The sequence below is a fragment of the Perca fluviatilis genome, chromosome 21, assembly GCF_010015445.1.
Source record: "Perca fluviatilis chromosome 21, GENO_Pfluv_1.0, whole genome shotgun sequence".
Classification (NCBI taxonomy): domain Eukaryota; kingdom Metazoa; phylum Chordata; class Actinopteri; order Perciformes; family Percidae; genus Perca; species Perca fluviatilis.
Window position 1 is genome coordinate 14,738,828 of NC_053132.1, and position 26,756 is coordinate 14,765,583.

General features: G+C 38.6%; 1 protein-coding gene across 1 annotated transcript in view; it reads left to right on the plus strand.

Moving 5' to 3' along the window:
* Nucleotides 1–26,756, plus strand: part of atrnl1b (attractin-like 1b) — a 62,285-nt gene that overhangs the window by 30,922 nt on the left and 4,607 nt on the right. Inside the window, exons 24-27 of the mRNA XM_039788256.1 lie at nt 1,969–2,126; nt 5,102–5,163; nt 10,536–10,614; nt 19,998–20,105. Of these exons, the coding sequence (XP_039644190.1) occupies nt 1,969–2,126; nt 5,102–5,163; nt 10,536–10,614; nt 19,998–20,105 (407 nt within the window). The remainder of the gene's footprint in view (nt 1–1,968; nt 2,127–5,101; nt 5,164–10,535; nt 10,615–19,997; nt 20,106–26,756) is intronic.

Here is a 26,756-nt window from a genome sequence, read left to right on the forward strand (position 1 = left end):
GTAGTAGTGTCAACAGCCCGTTGGTTAATGACTTATATTCTCCTCTTCTCATTGTATTGTAAATCCACCCATTGTATGTGCAAATACATATTACCATCGCTGACTACCAAATGAATTTGTGCAAAAGAGCAAAATAATTATGTATTTAAAAAAAGTGAGTTCTCCACCTAACCAATGGCTTAGGTCACAAATGCTATTAGAGGTTTGAGTCAAATGGCTTCAGAATTGTAAAATTAATGCTGTATTTGAATGTTATAAATTAACTTTTTTTAAGTGTTGGAAGGTCAGCAAAGCAGATATTCCAAATAGAAAAAATATGTAGATGGCCACTACCACACAAAATGCTATACACTCAGTTTGTCCCAAGTACAAATAAGAGGCCATTTCCTTCCATAGAGGGATTTATACCAACAGGTCAAACACAGACCCATGCTGATGATTTATACTGTCGCCTACTTCCATAATATTCACAGAAATAATAAAATACACCGTTCAAATAGACCTAAATATTACACCATTAGTCAAAAACCCAGTTTAGTAATTTCCATTCATGTTTTAAATGTATGTAATGACCAAACGTATTCCCATGATGCTGTTAGTATCATACAATTGGGTAACCAACACATTTACTTAACTGCCACTGCCACCTTAAATGTCTGAGGTTTTAGAAATTGAGTTTCTAATGTAGATAATTTGGCTTTTTCTTAAAATTAGTTTTATGTATTTATTTGAATAATGATTTAGATTTAGATTTGGTATAACCGCTATAGCAGAAACAATGATGTACGCTCTCTTGTTAGTGTGTGCTGTATCACTGTTGAGTGGGTATTATAGGTCCCCTGAGGAAAGACACCCAAGGACACTGCAGTCGTCCAGTGCCACCGCCGTTTATCTCCTGCCCTCCCCTCCTCTCAAGTCATCTGCCACTTTCTTCCTCCCCACAACACTGACATTTTCTAACCACTAGAACACATTAACCACCCCCCAACCCCACCTTAACCTTTTTCAGAGCGCCATCATTAATATAACTTGGGTCCCCTTTCCCCCAGCAAAGATATTGTGTCTCAGAAGGAACGGGAGCCTCTTCACAATCGACAAGAGCGTTGAAGCGCCTTTGGGTGGGAGGAGGAGGGTGATTTCAATTAAGATAAACGTGCTCACGGAGCCACACTCAAGCTGTCATTTTCAGTTCTTTTGTTTCAGAGCTGTGGGTTGGAATGTCAATGTTGAGGACCCACTGACACGAGGAAGAATAAGAAATGACTTGAAACATTTAGATAGACAGGAAATAGACTGGATTTTCAGTTGGAAATAAATTAGTTTTTATTTCGTGATGGGTATTAACAATCTTATATAAACAAGGCACTCTGAAGTTTACCGTTTTGACCATATTGAATTTTATTGAAAGAAACAACCAGTTTTGGGCTGTTGTAAAATGAAATAACAACCCCTCTCATGAATACTGAACACAAATGGACACAAACAAGTCTTAATCAATAACAGTTGATATGTGCAGATTTTTGTTGCCCTCATATAGACTGCCTCCGCCTCTAGGAAATAAAATGCTGAAATCTAGGTTTGAAATACACTAAATGCATTAGTTCATAGTGGTGATATGGATTCAAATGATGACTGTGTGCTAACATGACTCAGTCATGACTTATGGAGAGCAGCATTTCAGTCCCTTTCTCAAGCTGTGCTTTTCTCCCACGTCCATTTAACAATAAAATATGGACAGCATGTATAATTACAAAATAAAGCTCTACTCTGTTTAAGGTCAACCAAAAACAAGTTTAATGCACTTAAGACATAATAATACTAATTGCTTATGAGAGCTTTCCTGTCCCAAACGGCTTGATAAGCCCATTAATGGATTTATAATGATATGTTGCAGCTCCATCTCTATGTAGTTGAGTTATCTGAGCGCCAAATGGCAGCGTGCTGAACGTGAACTCTTTGCCCCAACAGCTGGAACCATCTCTGGAGAGGAGGTACCCATTGTGTCCAAAACTAACATCAAGGAATACAGAGACAGTTTCTCCTGTGAGAAGTTCACCTTTCGAAGCAACCCCAATATTACCTTTTATGTCTACGTCAGTAACTTCTCATGGCCTATCAAGATCCAGGTAAGCAGATCACACCGTGATCTAATCCCCTCTCCCTTCTGTGTGATGTTTTTGCTTTCAGATTTGATCACTAGATATATGGTATGTATATATCAGTGTTGTAGTTCTCGGTCTCGTCTCGGTCTCACATAAAGAGGACTCAGGATTTTATTTCAAGACCACAGCTGCCTTTTATCAAGGCATTTCTCGTGATACACTTAATAATAAAATAAAAGAGGTGAATGAAGAATGTGGATCTTTCAGATCAATTTCAGGAGTGCCTATGGTTAGCATTTTCCACATTGCAGTGTGGGACTCGCACTGGTCTGGTCTCGACTCGGTCTCAACCCCTCAAAGTCTTGGTCTGGTCTCGCTCTCTCTGGTCTTGGTGATGACCTGGTCTCGGTTTAGATGGTCTTGAGAACAGAAGCAGCCTCTGCAGATGCAGAGCTTGTTGTTGCTCAGGGTGATTTCAAGTGCACTTAATTCTAATTACAGATTTAATGAGCGATGCTTAGCGTGCATAGGTGCACAGCTTTTTTTTTTTGTTTTTCACCAAGCAAAGGCAAAGCACCGTTTAACCTTTCCTACCCCTCTTTCTGAGGAGATTTAGGCTTTGATGTGGTGGAAGGGGTAAAAATACAACAAAGTGAAAAATAAATACCATTTGCTGTCAGTTATTTTGGGTTTGCAGGAAAACAACAATTGAGCTATCCTCTAAAAATATTCATGGTTTAGTTTAACAGGAATTTAAAGATGACAATGTTGCTCCTTATCTGCTGGATGTGTAATTAGGCAACTGTGTGTTAACACCTTCACCATATTCACTTAAAAGGTGATACTATATGTATGCCAAAAAATCAATGAAAGCCAATCAGTCTGCAACAATTGTATTGAAAAAAATTGTATGTATAAGAGAGACACCTTTACTGTGAAATATGGACATAATAACCTTTCCTAATAATAGCACACAATTCCCTTTTTGCTAATTAGCCCACTTCCAAGTATTGATTTTTATATTTGTTCTGTGCCTCGCTTTCACAAGGTAGAGGATTGGACGACGATGTAGCGATACCATCTTTGGGGTCAGTACATCTGTGGAGGTGGCCCAGTAATAGTTTTCTATTAGATTTCCTGGCCAACAGTCACTTATTTATTATGGACTGGCTTTAGCTGTTAAAGCAAATAGCTTTTGTAAAATGATAAGATCTCGTTTTGCTTTCTGATGCAAGGGTGAGAGCGTAGACCTGGATGAGATAAAGCAGAATTTGAGAATGCACTTATGAGCCTTTGTATTTAGGGTCTGAGCCATAATAAGCATTTAAATGTGGGTAAAGATGGTCTTGAGCTACGATTTTTCAGTGACATCAATAGTGTCAATATGATCGTAACGCAAGAGGACTGTTCAATGTAATAAAAGTCCACTTGTAATGGAAGTACATTCTCAAATTATTCCATTCATCGGCTCAGATAGATGAATTAAAATGAAATCAACCCCAAACGTATTGCTTTGACCTCATATATTGTGAAAAGTAGAGTTCTACGCACTAATAGAACTGCCCACACTTACGGAAAAATCCAGCAAAACATCTGTGTAATGGGTGATTTTGAGTCATGTTTGCCATGTCAGTGAGCATTTCATTTCAGATCAGTGAATCTCATTTTCGACTTAAAAACTGTCCAGTAAAGAATGTCCTGCTAAATAACCTTAACATGTAAATACTTCTTCTGCTCAAGCCAAATATTTAGCTCTGCAGCTTGTAGATAATTGAGAAATGGGGATAGTGGGATACTTTTCTTCTTCTTTGTATATATAAAGAACGATTGCATCAGCTGTTATTGAAAGACTGAATCACCAAAATAAGTACCTTTTTTGAATTTCTGCCTCATCAGCATCAAACATGACATACCTCTAAAAGCACAATTTGTGCCCTTTCAGCCAACCCTACGTGCTATGAACCAGAGGGGGCTCGGTAACTGCTGCAGATGACGTCGTGTTTGTGTGTCTAAATGCTTTCAGGGCGAAAGGCCTTCGAAGCATCTACAGTAGATAATGACGTGTCACTATGATGTGGCCTATCAGATGAGATTTAGCTGCTAGGACTGTGTGTAATCCCTCCTTTAATGAAGGTATAATATATTCTGGTCCATTATTTACTGGCCATGCTGCTGACATAAATACACTTATCAGCTATACAAGAGATGCAATATATGTTATTTACCCCAACAGCAGATGTGTTATCATGGATAGTTGGCCCTTTACTCAATTACTCAATGGAGGTATTTTTTTTTTTTTTTTTTTTTTTGGAAAAACAATGGAAGTTTGTAATGTTATATAGTCATATTTAGTATTGGATTTTTAGGTTTTATTTGTGTTTTTGCAAGTTAGTGTTTTTTCATCTCTGGCCTCAAGTCATTTAGAAAGTGCCTGTCGTTTGCTCAGAATACATTGCGTTAGACATATTTGAGTTAAGTCATAAAAAGGTATCAATAGATTCATGTTCTGAAACACTTGGGAAAAACAATTATTTTCAGAAGTTGTGGATTGTCTGCAAATGAAAAGCTTTCTGCCCTGTTTTTATCTTTTTCCACTATATTCAAGCAGACATTTCTTTCCACAAGAAGGAGCCTTTTAAAGAAGAAATCTCGGCAGTGACCTTTTAGCAGGTCCGTTCTGCTCTTACTGCAGATTTGAACTGTCGACACCATTATCGTGTTAACCCCTTCACAATGTCATGGATCAACTAGGAGAACTCAATCGAAATGAACAGTGTTTCCCTTTTAGAATTACATAATTATTTTAAATATAATGTTCAAGTTTCCAAAGAAATTTGGAGTGACTGTGAATGCTGCAAAAGCCTCATTTACCTTTTTAGTATGGTGATTTATACCCATGTTCGTATCATGTTGACTATCAAATATTAGTTTTAAATATTACGGCCCTGGTATTTGTCTGATTTTTAGTAATTTCTCATTCTCTTCTTTCTCTCAAATAGATTGCCTTCTCCCAACACAACAGTATCATGGATCTTGTCCAGTTCTTTGTCACATTTTTCAGGTAAGTGAGTCAAATATCTAAACTACTTGTACACACGATTCAACAGTCAAGAAGCATCATTCAGAATTTGACCCACCACATCTCCATTTTGGGGCTTATTGAGTTACTTGAGCCTGTTCTGTTAACCAAGTACATGCAAATGCTTCTTGTGTCTTCAAGGCAGCGATTTTCCTTTTTCAAGTGGCAAATGAAGCAGCTGTAACCGTTTTTAAATAGGTGCATATTGCTCTGTGAGTGCCATGTAAAGAGAAGGCATGGGCGATCAAGATACGAGGGGCTCTTTTAATGATTTTTCATCCTGAGAGCTGTGATGGAAATCTTCTCTCATTGAAATGTTCAAAATGAGTCAATTGGGTTCTCTCAAAAGCATAGCAAAGTCTGAATACATTAAGAGGATGTGAGTATAGAATAGAATAGAATACGTTTTATTGTCATTGGACAGCAGCTGTCCAACGACATTTTTCTGCAACTCCCCCTCACCGGGGATTTCCACCGAATGCAGAACGTCTGCGGACCGGCTCCGCTGCGTGTCGGCTCCGTGCTCTGTCGTCCGTCAATACCCACCAGGTCCGGATTTGTTGCGGCACGGCTGCGGCCATGACTGACAGCTGTAGTCACAAGGACCCACGAGATCTCGTGAATTCACGTTGAATAGAACGGTTTGTTTCCATCCAGAGGAGTAGAGGGGAAACAGCTCTGTTCTGTGTTTTCAAGGTGTATTGCAGGGAAATATGATCCGCCATGAGCACGGTGTATTTTATTTGGAAAATTAACTGGATGTTTTATTTTGTTCCTGTGCTCGGCTTCCTGTCCCGCACAATCTGCCCTGTGCTGAATTGCTGCGGAGCTCTTTGGCGTCCGGCAAAAATAGAAGCTCTGCGTATCTGCTCCGGAGCTGGGACGCAGTCGGAACGCAGCAGCCATTCTGCAGTCAGTGGAAATACACACATTGACTTTAATGGAAACCTAATGACGCCGCCGCCGTTCAAGAGCGGGTCCATAGATGTTCCGCAACCGGTGGAAATTAGCAGTCAGTGGTACACAAATAAAATGACAGTACCCTTATAAAGGAAAAATACACAGAATAAAAACAAGAAATATAGTAAATACAATAAAAAAAATTAAAAAACTTTTTGATTTGCAGAAAGACTGCTATTGCACCATCATTTGTAAGTGTTTAGTTCTTTAATTGCACATTGTAAAAACTGTTCATAAGTCTGGATGTGCGGGCCTTCATGGACCTGTATCGCTTCCCAGAGGGCAACAGGGTGAAAAGGTGATTGGCTGGGTGGGAGGAGTCCTGTGTGATGCTTTTGGCCCGACGCAAACATCAAGCCTTGTAAATGTCTTCTAGGGTGGGTAGTTGTGTGTTTATGATGCCCTATGATTGATATGATATGAGTATGATTGGATAATGTATGCTTTAAGTTAGATATTGGCATATTTTTATTTTATTTTTTAAAGCTTTTATTGATGCCGACTCTCAATGAAGTTCCCTCACAGAGATTTATTTACTTTCATCGTGCTGAATCAGTCAAATGAGTAGGGGATAAGTTAAGTTGGTTTCAATAATTTGATCAGTGTCAGATATTTTCACACCTGACACTAATAGTTACAGACCATGGTGCAATTTCTGTGTAGATGTGTTTTATTTTATTTTATTTTATGGTGTTCGCCCCAGAGTAGCGGATGTACTAACATATTATCTGTGTAGCTGTCAAGGTGGGAATAGAAGACAGTCTTTGCCCAAGGCGCCTGCCCATCATTGCCCAGCCCACAATAACTTTCCCGAAAAGCTGTCACACAATCAGTTATCTTCTGCCTCCATCTTATCGAATTACAGTTGAATAGCCGAATTCAGGAATTCTTGGAAGGAAAGGGGAGAAGGGGGGGGGGATTATTTTATCTAAAAATGACAGCTACTAGCATCATTTGCACAGGAAACCATTTTGAATAGGGTCACAATAGGGGCATAGGAAAAAAATGTTGGTCTTTTTAAAGTATGTTTGCCCATAGCATTGTACTCCTTTCTCTTGGAAATTATTGTTTGAATGGATTTTACGAAAAAACTTGTTCCTTTGGTGATTCATTTCTCTCCAATTCAAAGATTTGTTGAATTTGTGCTTTTTTTAATCCAATGGAATTAAATCCCAGCCATCCATTACACAGAACATAGCTTTTTTTCCCCATTTGGCAGCATATGTTTCCATCAGTGTATTGTTATTTTTTCATTATTGTGCAGGTTATACTAATTCTCTCGAGTCTTTTCTGCATCCTTTTTGTCCAGTTCTCACTGACCCGTAAACTCAGGAGAAAGTAAAAAAAAAAACCTGATGCAGTCACAGGCAGTTGCACGTGTGTGTGGGAGGTTTGGAGGGGATGGACCTGCGGGAAACATAATCAGCCTGATGACAAAATGTCATATCCCCCCACAGGGTTTCTAGACCTCCTTGTATGAGAGATAGAGAGTGAAGAAATGACGGCATGACTGGGAACAAGTGCTGTTTTCTCCTTCTGTTGTTTTCTCTTCTGAGTTTTTTCAAATATCGCCTAACCTTTTTTGACTACAAGACGTCACTTTCCACATTGCTTCTTCATTTCAGGGACTTCATAAACAATATTTACTCGCACAGCACTGCTTAGTTGTAATCTAATTAGAGTCTGATTGTTTTATGCGTTCTGATTAGATGCTGTAGAAACTGTCTAATAGGATGCTGCGCTTTACTTGAGGTGGAACCCCAGGTTCTTATTTATACTTGTTAACACACACAGTCGTGTGTGTGTGTGTGTGTGTGTGTGTGTGTGTGTGTGTGTGTGTGTGTGTGTGTGTGTGTGTGTGTGTGTGTGTGTGTGTGTGTGTGTGTGTGTGTGTGTGTGTGTGCGCACATAAGACATTAGGGTTGCTATGTGTTTATACCATATATGTGCAAGCAGTAGACTTATTAAGAATCATGCATGCATACTTTTTTTTTTTAATCGCCAACTTCATTCATAAAATTATCAGGTAAGGTCCAATGAGAACCACACAAAACTGAACTCTTAAAATGCATGTAAATGTGTAAATACTTGAAAGAGCTTCAGGCTTACAGTACATTTCAGAATTCTATTTTTAATCCGATAATATATAATCATGTCTTCTTATTTAGCAATTTAAGGGTGCTTTTTACAGAGCTTCCTGGGTCATGTTTGTACAGCATAAGAAGCCAGTAGAAAGCAGGTATAGATATTATTGATTGCGTTCCCTTGTGGTAACTGTAGCCTTGTGGTTGCAGAAACGGCCATGTAATTAAAAGAAAGCTGTGTTCAGTTCACTCTTCTCTGTCAAAGGACAGTTTTCACATTACACGTTGTGTGACACAATCACTTTTAAACAAAAGACATATTTGGCGGTCTACCATTTAAAAACCCACAATAATGTGGCCGGTTAGCTCAGTTGGTAGAGGAGGCACACATATATAGAGGTTTATTCCTCGATGCAGAAGGTCCATGGTTGGAGTCTGACCTGTGACGGTTTCCCGTATGTCTTCCCCTTCCCTCTCCCCTTTCATGTCTGAGCTGTCCTATCCATCGAAGGTGGAAATGCTAAAAAATGAAATCTTAAAACACACACACATTAAAAATAATAATAACAACAATAAAGTAATAACAATGTAAAATGGCATAAAGAATAGTGTGATTGTTATGAGATTAGTAAACTCAGGAAATGAATTATAATGTATGACAGCTTCCTACTGTCTTGCTTTTTTGGCTGAGTGAAAGTTCACACCTGCTGTTACTAGATCCTATCCCATATCAATAACTACTTGTAGAAAATGTGATAACATCTTTGTGTTAATCATTTTACATTTGTCCTTCACTACCTTAAGCCGTTAGAACATTAATGATTGCAGAGCTCCTTTTAATAAAAAGCAGAAGGAACAGCAAAGGGGAATTAAGCTTCTTCACATTCTAAAATAGTGACAATGAAAGCCAAACCTCGGTCTAGGGATTTTTGTCACTTCTGCCACATTAAAATGTCATTGACGCTCCCACAACACCCCCTTTCTCCATTCACTGTTATCTTCAAAGGCGTCTAAGATGGTGCAAGTATTTCTAAAAGAATGAAAGGCTTCCCAGCTTGTGCACCTCTGAAATAAATTCCACGTGCGATGACGAGCTGTTTGAAGCACAGAGTTTCTCTTCACTCAACACTTTAATCCCACTTGCCTTTCTTTTTTTTTTGGGCTTGGCAGCCCCCCTCTTTGCTTTATTTGAGAAGCTGTATTTTCCAAGTGTTATCACATTCCTCACAGACTCTATCGCCTTCTTCAAAGATCCTGGCCAGTAGAAATAGCAGGTGTGGCCGACAAATTGAAAGCCTACTAAAGTGAAGATATCAAACAAATGTGCCCATGAAACCCGAGCCAGTCATGTGTCTCTGGTGAAATGTGCTTATCGGACCAGGCTGCTCATTTTAGAAATGTTGCATGTCCCTGAAGACAAGGACTCACTGGTCATATTACAGTATGGATTTCAAATCCAAATATGATTGTCTTTGTTCCTGGATGTCAGGAACAGGGTCATGTTCCATTCTAATTCAGTGAGTAGAGAATAATTAGATGATAAAATACTTACATGACAGAGCAATCTGGGAGGGAAATTAAAGTAAATTTGACCTTTTTATTTTGTTTCCATATATTTTTACCTAACCACAGTGCTCAGCATCCCACATGTTGCTCCGACAAGCTCATAGAAAGTGCAGAACGTCTCTTCAGCACGTAATAATCCTAACACTCGCATCCGTCACCAGGATAATGAAGTGGAAGCTCTCAATCATTCATATTTTTCTATCCCAGCAACTCTCGGACCTTGTTGAATTTCCCTTGACTAATGATTTTTACTGTTGGGTTATTAATTGAAGTAATCGGCCAAAATATTCAGTCTGCTAAGAAATGAATGTGCTACCTCTTCATATCTCCTCCCCTGTTTTGTCTTTTTGAAGTTAGAGGGAAACTTTGAATATTTACTCCTGTTTAAGCCAGTAATATCGTAGTTGTTTTATTATATCAAGAAAATATTGTGAGTGTACACAAAATTGGCAAATAAATTCTTGGTAGAGTATGTGAGTGTGTAGAACCAGAACTTCTGCAGCTGGTGTAGGATATACTGTAATGTAAAGATAGGGATTCTTGCAACATGGTAACATGATACTCTCCTGGATTAAGCTGCATCTTAATTCAGTATCTACTGTTGCGTGCAAATAAAAGAATCAATATGCTATAAGTAAAGGGTTGAGTGCTCCCTGTATGCAGAAAATATGTACGTGTGCTTTCTCAGTGACAGCTGTTATTAAAGGCATCTTGCTTGAGATTGTTTCCTCTCTTTCATTCCAGTTGCTTTCTATCACTACTCCTGGTGGCTGCAGTGGTGTGGAAGATCAAACAGACCTGCTGGGCTTCACGCCGGAGAGAAGTAAGTCCATAAAACACATTCTGTTGTCATATGACATACACCCGATCGTGGCAATATTTAAGTACCTTCCCGTTCTCTTTAGAGAAAATGGTTACTTGTTAATATGTGTGCTAAGGTACCATTATCACACGGACAGTTTCAAAAGTGCCTACAAATTACAATGCCTGCAAATATCATTTCTCAACTCGATAGTGCCCCAATTCTTCTGAACCACTTTTGAAACCTAAAGAAAACAACTTTTTAACAGATAAGTCCTCATCTGTACGAATCGTTCAAAGTATATCTGTTAATATATCTGAGTATCTGCTAATGGCTACATCGTCCCAGTATTTGATCTATTGCTTTGTCATGAATAAATATGGTTAAAAGTTAAAGTCTAAATTATCATATTGAGATAAATTGTGGATTTAAGTTGAGTGGAAAAGGTATGAGGGAAGCGAGTAGAGATACTGTGAATGACTGAAGGAAAAGGGGATAGAATGAACCATTAGTATTCAGTGAAAGATCGGGTTGAGAAAAAATGGGCATGAAAAGGGGTGAAAGATTAAATGATTGACAGAAGAAATTTTAAAAAAGAGGGTAAGAAAGATATGGTGCAGGAAATTGAGGAATAGAGAAAATGTATGTAAATTCACCTCACTGCCCTGAACCCAAACTGCACAGGGTGGCTCCTGGTTTCTGTTAAGAGCAACCATCATTTCCATCTCTTCAGGCCATATCCATATTCTCCTAGATGCTGTCTGATACTCAATAGTAGGACGTTTAATTTGGTGCACATCCAGCCTTATGACCAGCAGTCTACTGATAAAGCTCCAACAATTTATTTCCCCTTTGGGGATGACATTGATAATCATAAGATCCCAATTTTATATCCTCTAATTGATATATGAAAATAAACAAGAATGATAGCTACCGTGACTCCGAATCCTGCCTATCCAAAGAATTAAAGTCAATAAAAATTAATGCAGACAGATGGGCTCACGTCATTAAAATTCTGCTCACTTTTCCTGTCTGCTCTTGGCATTCCCGTCATCTGTTTTTCGCTGCCCTTCAGCTGCCAGATGAAAATAGATAAATATTTAAATACAAATCTCTCATCTCTTAATTTCGGGTGATTGAAAAGATTTTTGCCAGAGGAACAAAATACTTTTTATTCTGTGATAAGGACTGAAAGATTTGTTGGCAATGACACATCTACTGTCCATTCCAGTGTAAAGTTCAGTCAGAGTGGTCGCCATGTATTTTGGTTTTAGCTCGTTTAGTAAAGAAGACATGATATTTTTCTCTCTTTGAAACGTGAACCTTACATTCCTCACTGTGCTCATATTTCTGAATTTGAATCCATCCTACAACCTAAAAATCCTCTGGGATTCTGTTGGGTGTTGTAAGCAGCTTTTGTTGGCTGCAAGGAGAAATCACTACAGGTTTGATGGAAATTAATGCTCAAAACCTGTAGCAGCCTAAGATATGAAATTTGTATCACTTGTGCAGTTAAACCCTGTTGACACCAAATGTTTTGCACACCCTATTTATGTTTTATTTCAAAATGTATCACTGTTACACACATAAACATTTCTACTACATAGCTTTATAAACCTGAGGAAAGTAATACCATAAGCTTCCTGTCGTGGCGTTTTCAGCTGCCCTACTTTCAAAGAGAAGTTGTAAAGCGAAGCTTTGTGGTGGTCAACTTTACCTGACAGCTGTATCTGCCTTCAGGGGATTCTGAAGTGCTGTTATGGGTGCTTCAGCTTTGCAAGTAGTCTTTAACTGCTTCTCATGCATAGGCCTGTCACGATAACAAATGTTGCTGGATGATAAATTATTGCGATAAATGATAATATTGTCATTCTGAGACCATTTTCATCTAATATAATGATAATGGCATAATAATGCAGGTACACCTTTTCAAAGATCAATAAACATTTATTTCTAAAGAATATTTACACTGGAACTGGAAGACATTTATCATTTAAATATCCACAATAAATTAACAACCAGAAACAGTAAATATAATGGACTCTCAGTCTCTGTTAACAAAAACTGCACTGGAATAAAAACCAAAAACAATAAATAAAATGAAATTTTTTTCCGGCCACGATAATTTCCATTCAAAAATTATCGAGCTCATTTTTATTTATCATGCGATTAATTGATTCATTGCATATTGCAACAGGCCTACTCATGCAGCACTTCTCTTGGCCACATTTCCATAATGCCCAAATCAGTAGGGCCATTTGTAGTGATTATTGCTGAGCTAGTTAAGGTCTGTCTTATATCCTGTCACACTAAATAGGTTTTATGTACAGTATATAATGGGGTATCCAGTGCATCACTTATATAAGTAATTGTGTCTGAAAATATTTTTTTTGTAGCTATAATGTCAAACAACTAAGAACTGCTTTTAAGTCTGCACGCTTTATACTGCAATCAGTGTAAGCTTTTAATGTAGATCCAGGCATCATATTACCACCATTTGTACTGATAAAAAGTACCCATTTAGGATCACGTCAAAAATAAGTAATTTTAGTATGTCATTTCATTATTTTTAACCATAGCTAAAATACAAAGGTTAAAGTGGTGAAACAATCCTGTGACTCTCTTTTAAAAAATATACCCAGAAATCAATTAACATTTATTATTTGTCTTCCTTTTTTTTTCTTCTTCATATGGCCCACTATGAAATTGCAGTTTATTAGATTTTGACCAGCTATTTCATCATCAGGTTTTGCAAGATACTATTGCTTTCTATTGCTTTAGCCTTGTAGGTAATGTAGGTGCCAGGTTTTGAGGAGGAAGGAGGATGCGTGGAATGTAAGAGACGATATTCTGATACTCTGATTGTGTTGTCGATTTTGATCCTTTTTGTTTTAACTGTCCACCGTGAGCCCCCCCCCCCCCAATGTTATAGGAGTGTAGTAGTAATTTGGTGGAGTGCTCTTTTAAGTGTATGGAGCATTTTCAAAGAAGCACAGCAGCTTAGCAGGCTCAAATTATCCACACACATCATTTTGGGGCAATCGTGATGGCATTCATAATATATTATTAACCACATTGCTTGTAGCAGTATGCCTTTTAGTTTGCATGCAGCATTCTGTCACATAGTAACTAATGTGAAGGTATAATCACAAGGGTTTCAGTAGAATTTGTGATGACTCGCTTGTGTTGAGATGGTTCCAAGTCTTTTAAGATATTAGATTAACTGATTCGGCGCCGCCAGTCTCGTCCATTGGTGAACTGATTGGCTCTTTACTGAGCATTGCGTCAGCAGTTAATTTGAAAGGGCTTTTGAACAGCCCATGCACTTACGAGGCTTGTCTAAATATGGGCTGAAAGGATTTGGGCTTGAAGCCATCTAATGCTCACAAGCCCCCATTCAACATAAGGACATGGAATAAACAAGTTCTAATGAGACCTCTGGAGTTAGTGGAGACAATAATGAGACACTGGTCCAGCCAAATGACATATGGATGTCTGATACTGATTGAACTTTTGGATATTCTTTTATTGGCTTCCTGGTGTGAAATCTGTTTAAGTACTTCTGGTGGTGCTAGATGTAAAAAGCAATGGGTTTATATGAAACTGTTTTTGTATGTACTGGATTTGTACTATTTTTACTAGTGTTTGAGTATTTGTACATAACCAAGTTGGCATCGTCTGTCTGAAATTTAAAAAGTAGCTGTGGATGGAGGATAGAATAACCACCACTAACAAACGCTCAGAAACTTAGAGCCATAAGGTGCTAAAGGCCCTATTTTAACGATCTAAGCGCACGGCGTGAAGCGCATGGTGCAGGTGCGTTTAGGGCGTGTCCAAATCCACTTTTGCTAGTTTGACGGTGGAAAAAAAGGGTCCGTGCGCCGGCCGCATGGTTCAAAAGGGTTGTACTTAGTGTCTTCACTAATTCATAGGTGTGTTTTGGGCGTAACATGCAATGAACCAATCAGAGTGTCATCTCCCATTCCCTTTAAAAGCCAGGCGCGTTTGTACCTTGGCGCATTGCTATTATGATGGCGGATTTGCACCGCAATATTTTTATTTGTAATCTTTTGCATGTTTGTGTGCTGCTGCGCTTCCCTGTGTGTGTGTGTGACAAGCATAGTGTGCGCGCTGTGCACAAGCCTAGGCGCATTTTACTAATTTGCTGTTAAAATAACAATGAAATGCTGCGCTATTGACTTTAGACCAGGTTTTTGTTGGTCAGTGGCGCGATCACTTCCCGCTGCCTCAAGATAGCAATACGCTAAGAATGCATCTGAACACATGTCCCTGTAAGACCAGCATGCCCATGGGCGCAGGTGCATTTGCCATTTAAACAACGTGGGCGCTGGACGGGAAATTGACAACTGCGTTGGTCTTAAACTAGCAAAGATGCTTCCGTCGGGCTTTGCGCTTCGCCGGGTGCAGGATAGGGCCCATAATGTGTAATTTCTCTTGAGTTAATCTTCCAAAGCTGATCTTTTACCACACTAATGCACTAATTGGATAAGGGCTTTCTTTTTTGTTAGGAGTTGGAAGGACTTGGATCCCAAGGTGCTGCTGTTGTGTTCAAATACTTTTTAGTTGTTAAGTGTCGAGACTTGGATCCTGAGTGGGGCGGCAAAGGGATGAAACGACAACAGCTGTAAATGCCACGGAGGAGGACGAGGGCTGACCTCTTTTGAAGCTACCTGTGGGGGGAACGGGACGGAGGGGGCGCTGACATTTAACAAACTGCTATACGGAAGATGTTCTACACACAAACGTGCATTTATTTAATGCAGCTCCTCTCTCTTTATCTCTCTCACACATTCATGCAGACATGCCTCATACACACTCGCATCATATGTACGGACCATCGTGTAGAGCGGTGATGTTTTACTGGCACTCTAAAAGCACTCAAACATATTATTGAGCAGCGGTTACCATAAAAAGGATATTTTCTTCTCTTTTTTTCAGCATGTTTACGCATTTCCTTTACTAAATCCACCAGTTACTAATTAGCATCTGTTTATTTAAAGCTGTCATCCTTCCATAGAAGCTGTCCTGGCCAGGACGTTGGTAATTGCTGTGGTCAGTTTGTAACTGATGGCTTAAACCTGCCTGTTGTGTCAGCTGAGGATATGGTGATGGATGTAAAGGCTAAGAGCAAGGACTACTGTATGTTGTCTATAATGGTATGTCACTAATGTAGTTCAGTTCCTACTTTCTTATGTAATTTATTCAGCAATATTACAGCGGCGTGGCTTGACGGATGACCGTGTTGGTCGGTCAGTCCAACAGTCCAGACTAAAATATCTATTGGATGGATTGCCATTACATTTTGTACAGCCCTTTATTGCGCCCAGAGGATGAATGTCACGGACGTTGGTGACTTACCTCTATCACCGCCAACAGGTCAACATTTTCAGTAGAACCAAGGCAGAAATACTCTGTTCATGTTACAAATGAATCTACCAGAAATGTCTGCTTGCACATATTTGATTGGCAGATGGATTGCGGTCCAGTTGAGCCAGGTTTGGTTCAGGTTTGTTTGTTTTTTGCCCTCTACGTCAGCACCCCTGCTGGCCTCATTCAGATGAATTAAAGGGCTGCATTTTTACATGCAGAGCTTAAGTCGGTCTGAATGCATCGGAGTCTTGTTTTCTGTAAAAGACACATTTTTATATTTTATCAGCGTGAGCCATTATCTAAAAATACTCACTGTAAACAACCCATTTTGATCAATTCAAAATTCAGTTATCTAATTTGCTATGTGTTTGCATTGAAAAAAACGGAAAGAAACCCATTACTAACCCACAAAATCCTCACATCCCTGTCCCTCTGCAGATTTGATGTAGTCTCTTCCCTTGAAGAGCTCAATCAGCAGTCATCGATTGCTATAATAAGATTATCCTACTCTTAAGCCCCTGGTCACCTTGATTGTCCCTTGTTCAGTTTAAAGTTTGCACTCACAATTTCCTCTAAAGTTACAGATGATTGAGCGTACCTGTGATTAGGAGTTCAACTTGTGATATAGATTACCCTTGGAAGCTTAGAAGCTGTACCACTAATGAATGAAAGTAACATTTAATGAATATTTTACGTTAGAATTTACCTTTATTACTTTTCCTATTACTACAATATTACATATTATTCATGGTTTCTAATGGGTTCTTAGTACTTGAGCCGACACCACACCACACCAATATATCAGTGTGGTAAACAGTGGCAGTCTACTAGACAGGATGTCTTTATTTAGGGAATTCCATTAATCCCAGTCTGTGTAGATTGTTTTTATTTTACATACATTTTTTATTTTATTTTTTTTATTCTGCTGAGCAGCGCCTGTGGGCACAGCCAGTGATCTTTGAAAAGGACAAAGTGACCTGCTTAGGTGTAGAATATGCTCAGAGGCGGGATGACACTTACCCTTTTATAGAATCCAATGAAGGGAACAAAATGCTGTATTCACAAGACGGATAATTCATGCACCCACTTGCCAAATTAATCAAGTTGCATAGCAATGCACTGCATGCCCACCCTTATCACAACCGTGAATGGCTCCAGCTTGTATTCTTGACAAAATCAGTTTCATTGCACAAACGTTACTTGCTTTTGCAGAGTTCACTCTGGCCTTTTTGTCATTAACTTAGCATTCATTTCTAGAATCTCTCTGGTATTGTTCTGGCCCTTTTGCCGATTGTATTCCCAGCACAGTCTTTGATGCCTGTGCCGGACACCGAGCAAAGCGCCAGCATTCTCTGACTTTGCTTCTGCTCTCATGTTGCAGAATTCATTTAAAGCAATAAAGCATGATAACTAACAATTACTGCTATCTGACATTTAGAATGAATGTTCAGGTTAGTAGTTGGATTTGAAGTAGTTGGACTTGAAGCTCTTGTGTTGGGAATCATAATAAGCCGTGAGCTGTTTCCTTGTTTTGCAACAACCCCACCGGGCCCTCCATCCTGCTTTTATCTTTTCAAAAAGGGCAAAAATTCTCATTTCGACCTGCGGTGGCCCAGCGGCTCAAATCTATCGGTCTGGTGTTGCTGATTTGATGTTTAATAGTAGAGATGTACAACAATCTAACATGGGCCCTCAGTTTTAAAGTTTAAAAATCAGAGCTACAAAGGGAAAAAATCAATCAGGTGATCAATCTCAATTTCATATGGCTGTTATTTTTTTTTTTCTTCTCAGCTTTACCTCCCCCTGGGGAATGTTTTCAGAGTGATTCAACAAAATAGTTCTTACATAGGACCCACCTCAACTTTTCTCTCACTCACTCCCTATTGGTAAAGCTGTACAACTAGTCTGTAAAGGAACAGTTGAACGTTCAAAATGCTTCAGCATGGGCTGCATCAACACAAATAAGGCATTATGTATGATACACAGAACATATATAAAACACACTGACCATTTTTCTCATGTTAATCCTTTTTGTGTGTTTGTTGCTTTTATTTAGACACATCAGAGCGGGGAAAGACCACGCAATTGACAAATATGTTACACAGCAATATACATAAATGGTATGCACATTGCCCAGATATGTGCTTAAATTTTGCCTCTACGTGTGTCTCTTGTGACCTACAATAAAAAATGTTACACTCTTGAACATTAAATAAAAATCAGTAGACAGAAGCTATAACATTGTGTCATAATTTTAATTATCACTGTTGAATATTAGGAGAAAATTAAACACATTTCATTACATTGTGGTTTGCCATTTCATGTGTTTCAGATATGTTATTTAAAAGATACATTATGTATCCTCTAGTTTTGAGAACATGCTGTCTTGATTTGTTGTTTTGTGAGCCTGTGCAAGGTCTTTTTTTATTCAATCTCTATAAAAAGCCACAGCTGATTGAGCCTCTGGCTGAGAAACTGCCCGTGCAAGTACTAGTCATGAGTTAGCTCTCAAGTATCTAATCAAGTGACATATTAATTGAATACCACCCTTTCCATCACGTTTAATGTTTTCCTGTGTACACCATCAACAGAACTATAACAATTTGAAAGAATGAATACAGTGCTCTGAATTACTCTTTTTCTAACCTGATGTATAGATGGAGTCGTTGATTCCCCAAGACGTTAATTCAAAGCGCCATCTTCCAAATTTCTTTTTCCACTTGTACAATGCTATCAGCCTCTCCAGACCTCATCTGAATTTTTGCCAATTAATAGCCAGACTAATGAATACTTAATTGAATTCAGAGTGAGTGAGGGTGGGAGGTCTGGACACAAGAATACCAGGTTTCATCACGACACCAAGGACAAATTCCTATTCAGGATTGTGACCACCCGAAAACTGTGTACTTATGTATTCAAATGTGTATTAGTATTACTTTTGTATGAGAAGGGCACATGATGATGCCGATCATCACAACCGCTTGATGTGCTTAGTAATCTGGAGTACAATTAGAATCCTAATGCAGCACACTTAAGCTCATCACAAATCCAATAGCAATCAGTGATGTCCTTGGTGCTAAAATGGTGGCCTGTGTAGATATTGATCAGACACGGCATTTCTGATGAAAGTATGGCGCTAGTTGTTTTACAATATTGATTAGTGGGGAACAAGAGAGGCTATTTTCTGTTCAGTCTAAGCAACAGAAAAGGTGTCACTCTGAGGCAGTAAACTAAACAGCATTTCTGTGCAGAGAGAATCGTTTGGATGTTTCTCTGTGGTGGTGTCCTGTATGTGTGTGTTGATCAGATCAATGAATACCCATGAGTAAGTTGAGAGTTCAAAGTTTTTAATGTTCATTTCAAATTAGATTGTCTAGGTTCAAGGCTGTTCCTATTTCTAGTATTTGTAATGGGGATGGGTTATAGTGTTGTTGTGTCACTGTAGTTTCCATCATATTCAAGAAAAGGTTTGGAATAATTTGGTAACTCGTGTATGAATGGACAAAATATTTAAAATTTCATCAAATATAAAAAATATTTCAGTATTCAAGTCAATTATATTACATACATACTATATTACATACTTACAAAACTGGAAATCATCATATAAAGTTGGGGCTCAGTGAGTAATAATAACACAAAATAATAATAATAATCTACATATTGTGAGCAATAGTGAGTATATTTTAAGGAGTTGGGTTGCATTTAATAACCCTGTCTGTCAGATGTGTTTGTTGTGTTTTTATGCAGTAACAGGATAGCGTTGGATAGTGGCTTCCTGTAAGTTCTTTATAATGAAGGGCTGAAATTCAAAATGTGTCTTTCAACTTCATTAGAAATGTAATGTGTGAAGTGTTTTTATATTTGATATATGTAAATAATGTATGTACTATTATGTATTCATATATTATTATTATTATTTCAGTAGAGCATATTTCTCGTAATTCTCATTCATCTATTGTTTGCTAAGACTATGTTCATGCTCATCTGTCATCTGTGTTTGATTTTTACAGCAACTGATGAGAGAGCGTCAGCAGATGGCCAGTCGTCCATTTGCCTCAGTTGCGCTCGCACTGGACGCCAGGGGCGAGGAAACAGAACTGTTGCAGCCTGTGGTTGACGTGAGTCCTGCTTGTTTACACACACACACACACACACACACACACACACACACACACACACACACACACACACACACACACACACACACACACACACACACACACAATCATTACACAGTTTTGATTATTGTGAGTCCTGACAAGCACCAACAAGTTTGACCATGTATCCCCCTTTTGTCATCTTTGCACATCTGTTAAAATCGATATTAGATTTGTAAGTGCTTCTACTGACATACGTACAATAGTTTTGTAGTGCCACATCATTGGACCTTATTGTGATGTACTCCACTCACAAGATGTCAGCCTTTTATCCGCTCCCCACATCAATGAGAAATCTGCCAGTGATGGTCCTTTCTACCCATGTCTTCTTTATATATATGATTGTCCTCTGCAATCAGGGGTACAGACTTGCTGACATTTTTCAATCAATGTTACACATCTTTTATACGAAGTGAAGTCACGATGCCAATTATTCAAAAGATTTTAATAGATTTTTCAAAAGTTAAAAAAGACAAATATAGATTTTATGATCGTTTTAATCTTCTTGCAAAGAAAAGGATGGTTGTTACTTTGAAAAGCATCACTGAATTGGAAAGGGATTGCTCTGATATTAAACCTATGACGTCACAATGTTTTTTGTTTTTTTTTTGTTCTTCAATGTGCGTGTTTTCATTTTGCCTAATTTGTTCTCCAGGGTTGTTCACTGGGAACATACTGCACGTTGATTCTGCACCCAGATTTTGATTAATACTGTATGTCATTATACCCTGCATGCTCACGTTCTTTTGCACATCTGAAATGTTCTGTACAGTTGCTGCTTCACCTATTTATTCCTACGATGTGAATACCTCCCAGACAAATAAGTAGAAAAGTCTGACGCAAAGCACAGTCTAGGGCTCTATGACACATGGGATAAAAGCATAGCTTAAAAACAATATGGAGAGCTACATCCATAAATTGACATCGGAGGGCCAACGTTGTCATCTGCCGCTGAGAGAAATAAAATCACTGTGGCAACCAGGAAAGAGGCACTACATTAGCTATTAATGTATATTACTGAGTGGTACTCAGTGTGCATTATGGTGTTGTGAAGGGCAATGTAAAGAGAAAAAGAGGAGAAAAAACAATGCTTCTTAGCTCTCTTGAGTGCACTTTTTGAGTCTAGCAGTAAAGTACAGTCTGAATCTGAATGGTTTCAGAAACCACTGCTTTGCCTTTGTTTCGGTAAAATGTTAATTACAGACTTGTCAGTGGGACGTGTGTGTCAATCTGTCATTTAATCATTTCTTCCAGTAGTGTTCCTCCCATTTCTGCACACAATCCAAAAACAGTGTTGTTGTTATAGAGCGCATTAAGGCAGAGACTTTGCATCCACTGGAGAGTATTGCTGTAAACAATATCTCAAGCTGTTTTGGAAATGATTACTGGAAAAACAATCTTCAGTCTTCTGTTTCTTGACCCTTTCAAGATGCAGAATGAACCTATAAGACTTTCAATTTCACTTAGATGTCCGTACAACCTTTAAGGAAGTTACAATACAAGTTTTGTTTGAGAAAAACACATGAGAACCCTGATTTACATGCTTGTGTACTAATTTTATTTCACATTTTGGATGCTGAATGCTTTTCAGTAGCGCCTAAGACATAAAGTACACTGTAAATTCAGCATACAACTGTACAAGCCGGCAGTTTTCCTGCCCAGTGCATTGCCTAAATGTGTTTTAAAAACACATCTTATGGTGACAGCCTTAATGGTAAATCCTGCACACAGGCAAGGTGTTAAATCCAGATGTATCCAGTAGCCAGATAGAAAATATATATCTCATATACTTACTCAAAGGTCATAAAGCATTTATTCAACTCTGTTGAAAATATGTGTTTTTCAGAGATCATGTAGTTGCTGCAGCATTTGCGATAGTTTACTACTGTACTTCAGTAAATCCGAATCAGAAAGGGATTTATTGCCAAGTAAGTAACACTTACAAGGACTTTGCCCTGGTTGTTGGTGCATACATAAACATATTAAACATTAATATGAAATAAACAAACATTAAATACATAAACAAATATGTACTTACTATAATACATTAATGATTTTAAGTTTCCAGCTGTTAAGATGATTTGCATTAAGGAGCTATCTCTATATAACTGATATATTTGTATATACTGTATAGAAGCACAGAGTCCTATTCAGCCATTGCACAACGTAGCTTTTGACATCTTTTTAAATATGTCCGTGTATTTTGGATTCATCCCAGAAAAATCCAATCTATATGGTTTCAAATGTGCAAATGCCCATGTTGGACCACATACAGCTCCATCACATGCCTTGGCTCCAGCTGAAGGTGAAGCATATGAAACAAGTCTAATTCTCTTTTATAAAGGTTAATTGGTCAGCATCTGGCACCACTTAGCTATTGGAAATATTTGTTGATGTCAAAGAGGACACTGATGTCACCCTAGCACCACTGGTTTCCTTTTTGTTTCACCAGCTCTGTTTGTACTTTAAACACAGACCCACTCACTCACTGAGTTAGTGCAGGCAAGACAAATTGTACAGATAATGTACGTTTAAAGGTCCCATGACATGGTGCTCTTTGGATGCTTTTATATAGACCTTAGTGGTCCCCTAATACTGTATCTGAAGTCTCTTTCCCGAAATTCAGCCTTGGTGCAGAATTACAGCCACTAGAGCCAGTCCCACGATGAGCTTTCCTTAGGATGTGCCATTTCTGTGTCTGTAGCTATTGAGGAGGAGAGAGGGGGGGGGGGCAAGGTGGAGGGTGGGGGTGTGGCTTTGACCAACTGCCACTTTGCTCGTTTGAAAGCCGTGATGTCTCTCTATCATGGGTGGGCCAAATTCTCTGGGCGAGCAAAGCAGAGAAAGGGGAAGTAACCTTGCTCCTTATGACCTCATAAGGAGAAGATTCCAGATCGGCCCATCTGAGCTTTCATTTTCTTAAAGACAGAGCAGGATACCCAGGGCTTGGTTTACACATATCACCATTTCTAGCCACTGGGGGACCATAGGCAGGCTGGATGAACTCCTATTAATGTTAAAAAACCTCAGAAAGTGACATTTTCATGCCATGGGACCTTTAAATGCAGGCACATGGTGGTCAGTTTGGAAGTCTTGAGGTTTGCCTGAATTGTTTTAGAGCATATTTTAGAGGATCATAACCACACTAAGAGATGATGCCGCTTGCACAGGAAACAAGACACAGAGGCTGCAGTACCAAAATGACCCCTCCCACCCATTCCAACACATGAAAACATCTAAGACCTTTTTTTTCCCGATTGTACTGTCAGCACTGATCTCACTGCATTAGTTTATTATCAGCTGTCTGTCACTAAATCTTTGCAGCAGGTCCCAAAGAAAATCACAGCAACCTCTGTGCCCATTTCCTCTATTTTTGGTTGGTTTAAACTCCCAAGAGATGGACATTGCTTTTAGTGACCAAGATGTCAGCAGCTGTTGGACGGAGAGCCAATCAGGGCCCAAACACTGCAGGCCTAGGCCTCAATGTCACAGATGTCTCTATTCACTGAGGTCGGCATTCAACATATGGAAGCACTAACGGACAGCTAGTATGATGGATGACACCTGTCAGCAGGGGAAAGGAAAGCAGATACTGTGTGTGTGTGTGTGTGTGTGTGTGTGTGTGTGTGTGTGTGTGTGTGTGTGTGTGTGTGTGTGTGTGTGTGTGTGTGTGTGTGTGTGTGTGTGTGTGTGTGTGTGTGTGTGTGTGTGTGGGTGTGTGTGTGTGTGTGATTATGAATATCCATAAAACAACTTCATTAATGCATAGAGTTGCAGGCTGTGTAAACCTTCTTTGGAAGATATGAAAATGGAGACAGCAATTTAAAACAGCTTTGATTTAAAAAAAAAAACTGATTTGAAATGATTTATTGATGGGTTTTTTTATTTTCCCCTGCATTTTTGGAATATTTCTATTATCCCAGGTTAATAGAAAGGAGGTGGTTTAACTTTGCTATTATCGCTGCCTTTCACACAAACAAAAATTTGTTTTTTATACTTTAATGGCAAAAATCACAGCGTTGGTGTGATGGTACTTGTTCAGTGTAGTTCCCAAAAAAAATGCACAACAAACAATGTAATGTGGAATTGCACGCTCCAAGGAATAGACAGCACTAGGTTACAAACAATAACATATATATATATAATATATAATAGTGATATTATCAACTTTCAATTAAGAAATATGTTCAGATTAACAGAGACAGTAATAAACAGAGCCCAACAGTCAAACATGAGGTGATGGTGGTAATCCTGCATATTTAAAATGTACAATCAAAGGTTCTACAGTTATGTTTGGAGTGGCAGTGCAGAAAGTATGTGTCAACAAATGGTCCTTTAATGTAAACAGAGCTCATTTGTAGCCTTTCAATGATTAATGTAAAGATTGAGACCGTATTTCTGCATATACCATCCAGCAGTGCTGCAGCTTCTGTTACAAGAATGTTGCAAAACTTATGTCTCAGTGTTAGGAATTAGTTTGGAACAGCTGTAATGATGTTTCACCCAGTGGTCCATGTCAGTAGAGCTTGCAGTGGAATCTGCCTTAAAAGCTCCCTTGCATGAATATGGCTTACATACTGTAGCTATTCATTAGCAGAATCACTTGAATGGTCATGAAATGGCTGGCAATTTAATTGCCCCTGTATGTCAGTGGTAGATCTAATATGGGCCTCTCTCGATCATGAATGTACCTGAAAAGATGCATGAGAATTTATTCTGATCATGTGGCCTAATTGGGTTGAGTAACGATGCACATAAACAATATCTGTCAGTATATAGCCTGCCTGTAATACAGACACTCTTGTACTCTTATGTACAGTATGATTCCTTGTGTTTAAAATTGAAGTTTGGCCTCCTTGTGTTTGCTTTCACACGGTGCCTGTGAAGGTTTTAAGTCCTTCAGAGCATTACGTGTAGTATAATCATACATAAGAGGCAACAAGACTAAAGGATGTATCTAGCTTGTACTTACAGTTGACCCAGGGTTGCATGTAAATTAGTTTTAAAACTAATGAAACAAACAGTGATAGGGTAGATGTTTGAAATCAGGCCTTGCAATGTGTGCACTCATCAAGTTTTATGGCCTGAGTAAAAACGTTATAAAAGTTGGGCTTCTTAGAACAGTTTAACAACTGATTAACAATTAGAGTTTGTGTCTGTCACATTTAATGTACTTTCTTTTTCTACTTTGGTTCACCTTTTGTCCTGCTATCCATTCTCCTCATCTTTCTGTCCCTCTGTGTTAGTTCCAGCTGATTAGTAGTACAGGCAAATGGAAAATAACGCGGGCCAATGTTGACAGCATTCATAACCTCAGCAAATTAGTTCTGCAAAGAGGTTTCTCTTTTGATGAAGGACAAATCCAGTACCTCTCAGAATCAACTTCCAATAGTTTCTTTCAATTTATCTTTTTAAGACTTTTTCAAGATATTTCTTATTTGCTCCAAATGTTCTCTTCTTCTCCGTTGTGTGCTCTAAAGTGTTTATCCATACTGTTTGTATAATGAGGTAAAACACCTATGTTACCTAGTAACAAAGAAACATAGTTTAGTTGTGAACTATGGCATTTGAATTGGCAAACTTAATTGAAAGTTGCATGGAAAATTACACTGCATGCTTTATAGAAAACAAGATTGCACTTTTAATTAAAGGACTCCAAATCTGCACGTAACTTTTGAATGTATCATTTGGACTTACAACATACAGTTTTTATATATATATATATATATACAGTGCCCTCCACAATTATTGGCACCCCTGTTTAAGATGGGGTCATGGACTTCTAAAAATTCTCCTTTTTTTTTTAAGCAACATAGAACCCAAATGCAAAAAAAGTGAAAAATCCAACCTTTTATTTAAGTACATTACTTTGGTGGTAAAAAAAAAAAATCACACATTTAGAAAAAAAAAAACTTGAAATCATGTGTCCCACAATTATTGGCACCCCTAACAATTCCGCTGAAAAATTTAATTGATTTTTTTCAAAATCTATTTTTCTGTAGTTGCTAAAGTTGGTCAGGGTATCTAGGAACTTTTAAATAGTAATTCATGACTTCCTGTTTCCCTGGGGTATAAATATGACGTGACACAGAGTCCTAATTCTCTTACCCATTTGTCAACATGGCAAAGACAAGAGAACACACAATTCAAGTAAGGCAGATGTGTGTCGACCTTCGTAAGTCAGGCAATGGCTACAAGAAAATAGCCACTCGCCTTAACTCGCCCGTATCTACAGTCAGAGGAATCATTAAGAAGTTTAAAACAACTGGAACAGTGACAAACAAGGCTGGAAGAGGTCCCAAGTTTATCTTGCCACAACGCACAGTGAGGAGGATGGTAAGAGAAGTAAAAAAAAGTCCTAAGCTCACTGTCACAGAATTGCATCAAAGAGTGGCATCTTGGGGTCACGAAGTCTCCAAAACAACCATCAGACGCTCTCTACATGCCAACAAGCTGTTTGGGAGGCATGCAAGGAAAAAGCCTTTTCTCACTAACACTCACAAACGTAAACGTCTGGAGTTTGCTAAGTGGCACTGGGACTTCAACTGGGATCGTGTGCTTTGGTCAGATGAGACTTAGATTGAGCTTTTTGGCAACAAACACTCTAGGTGG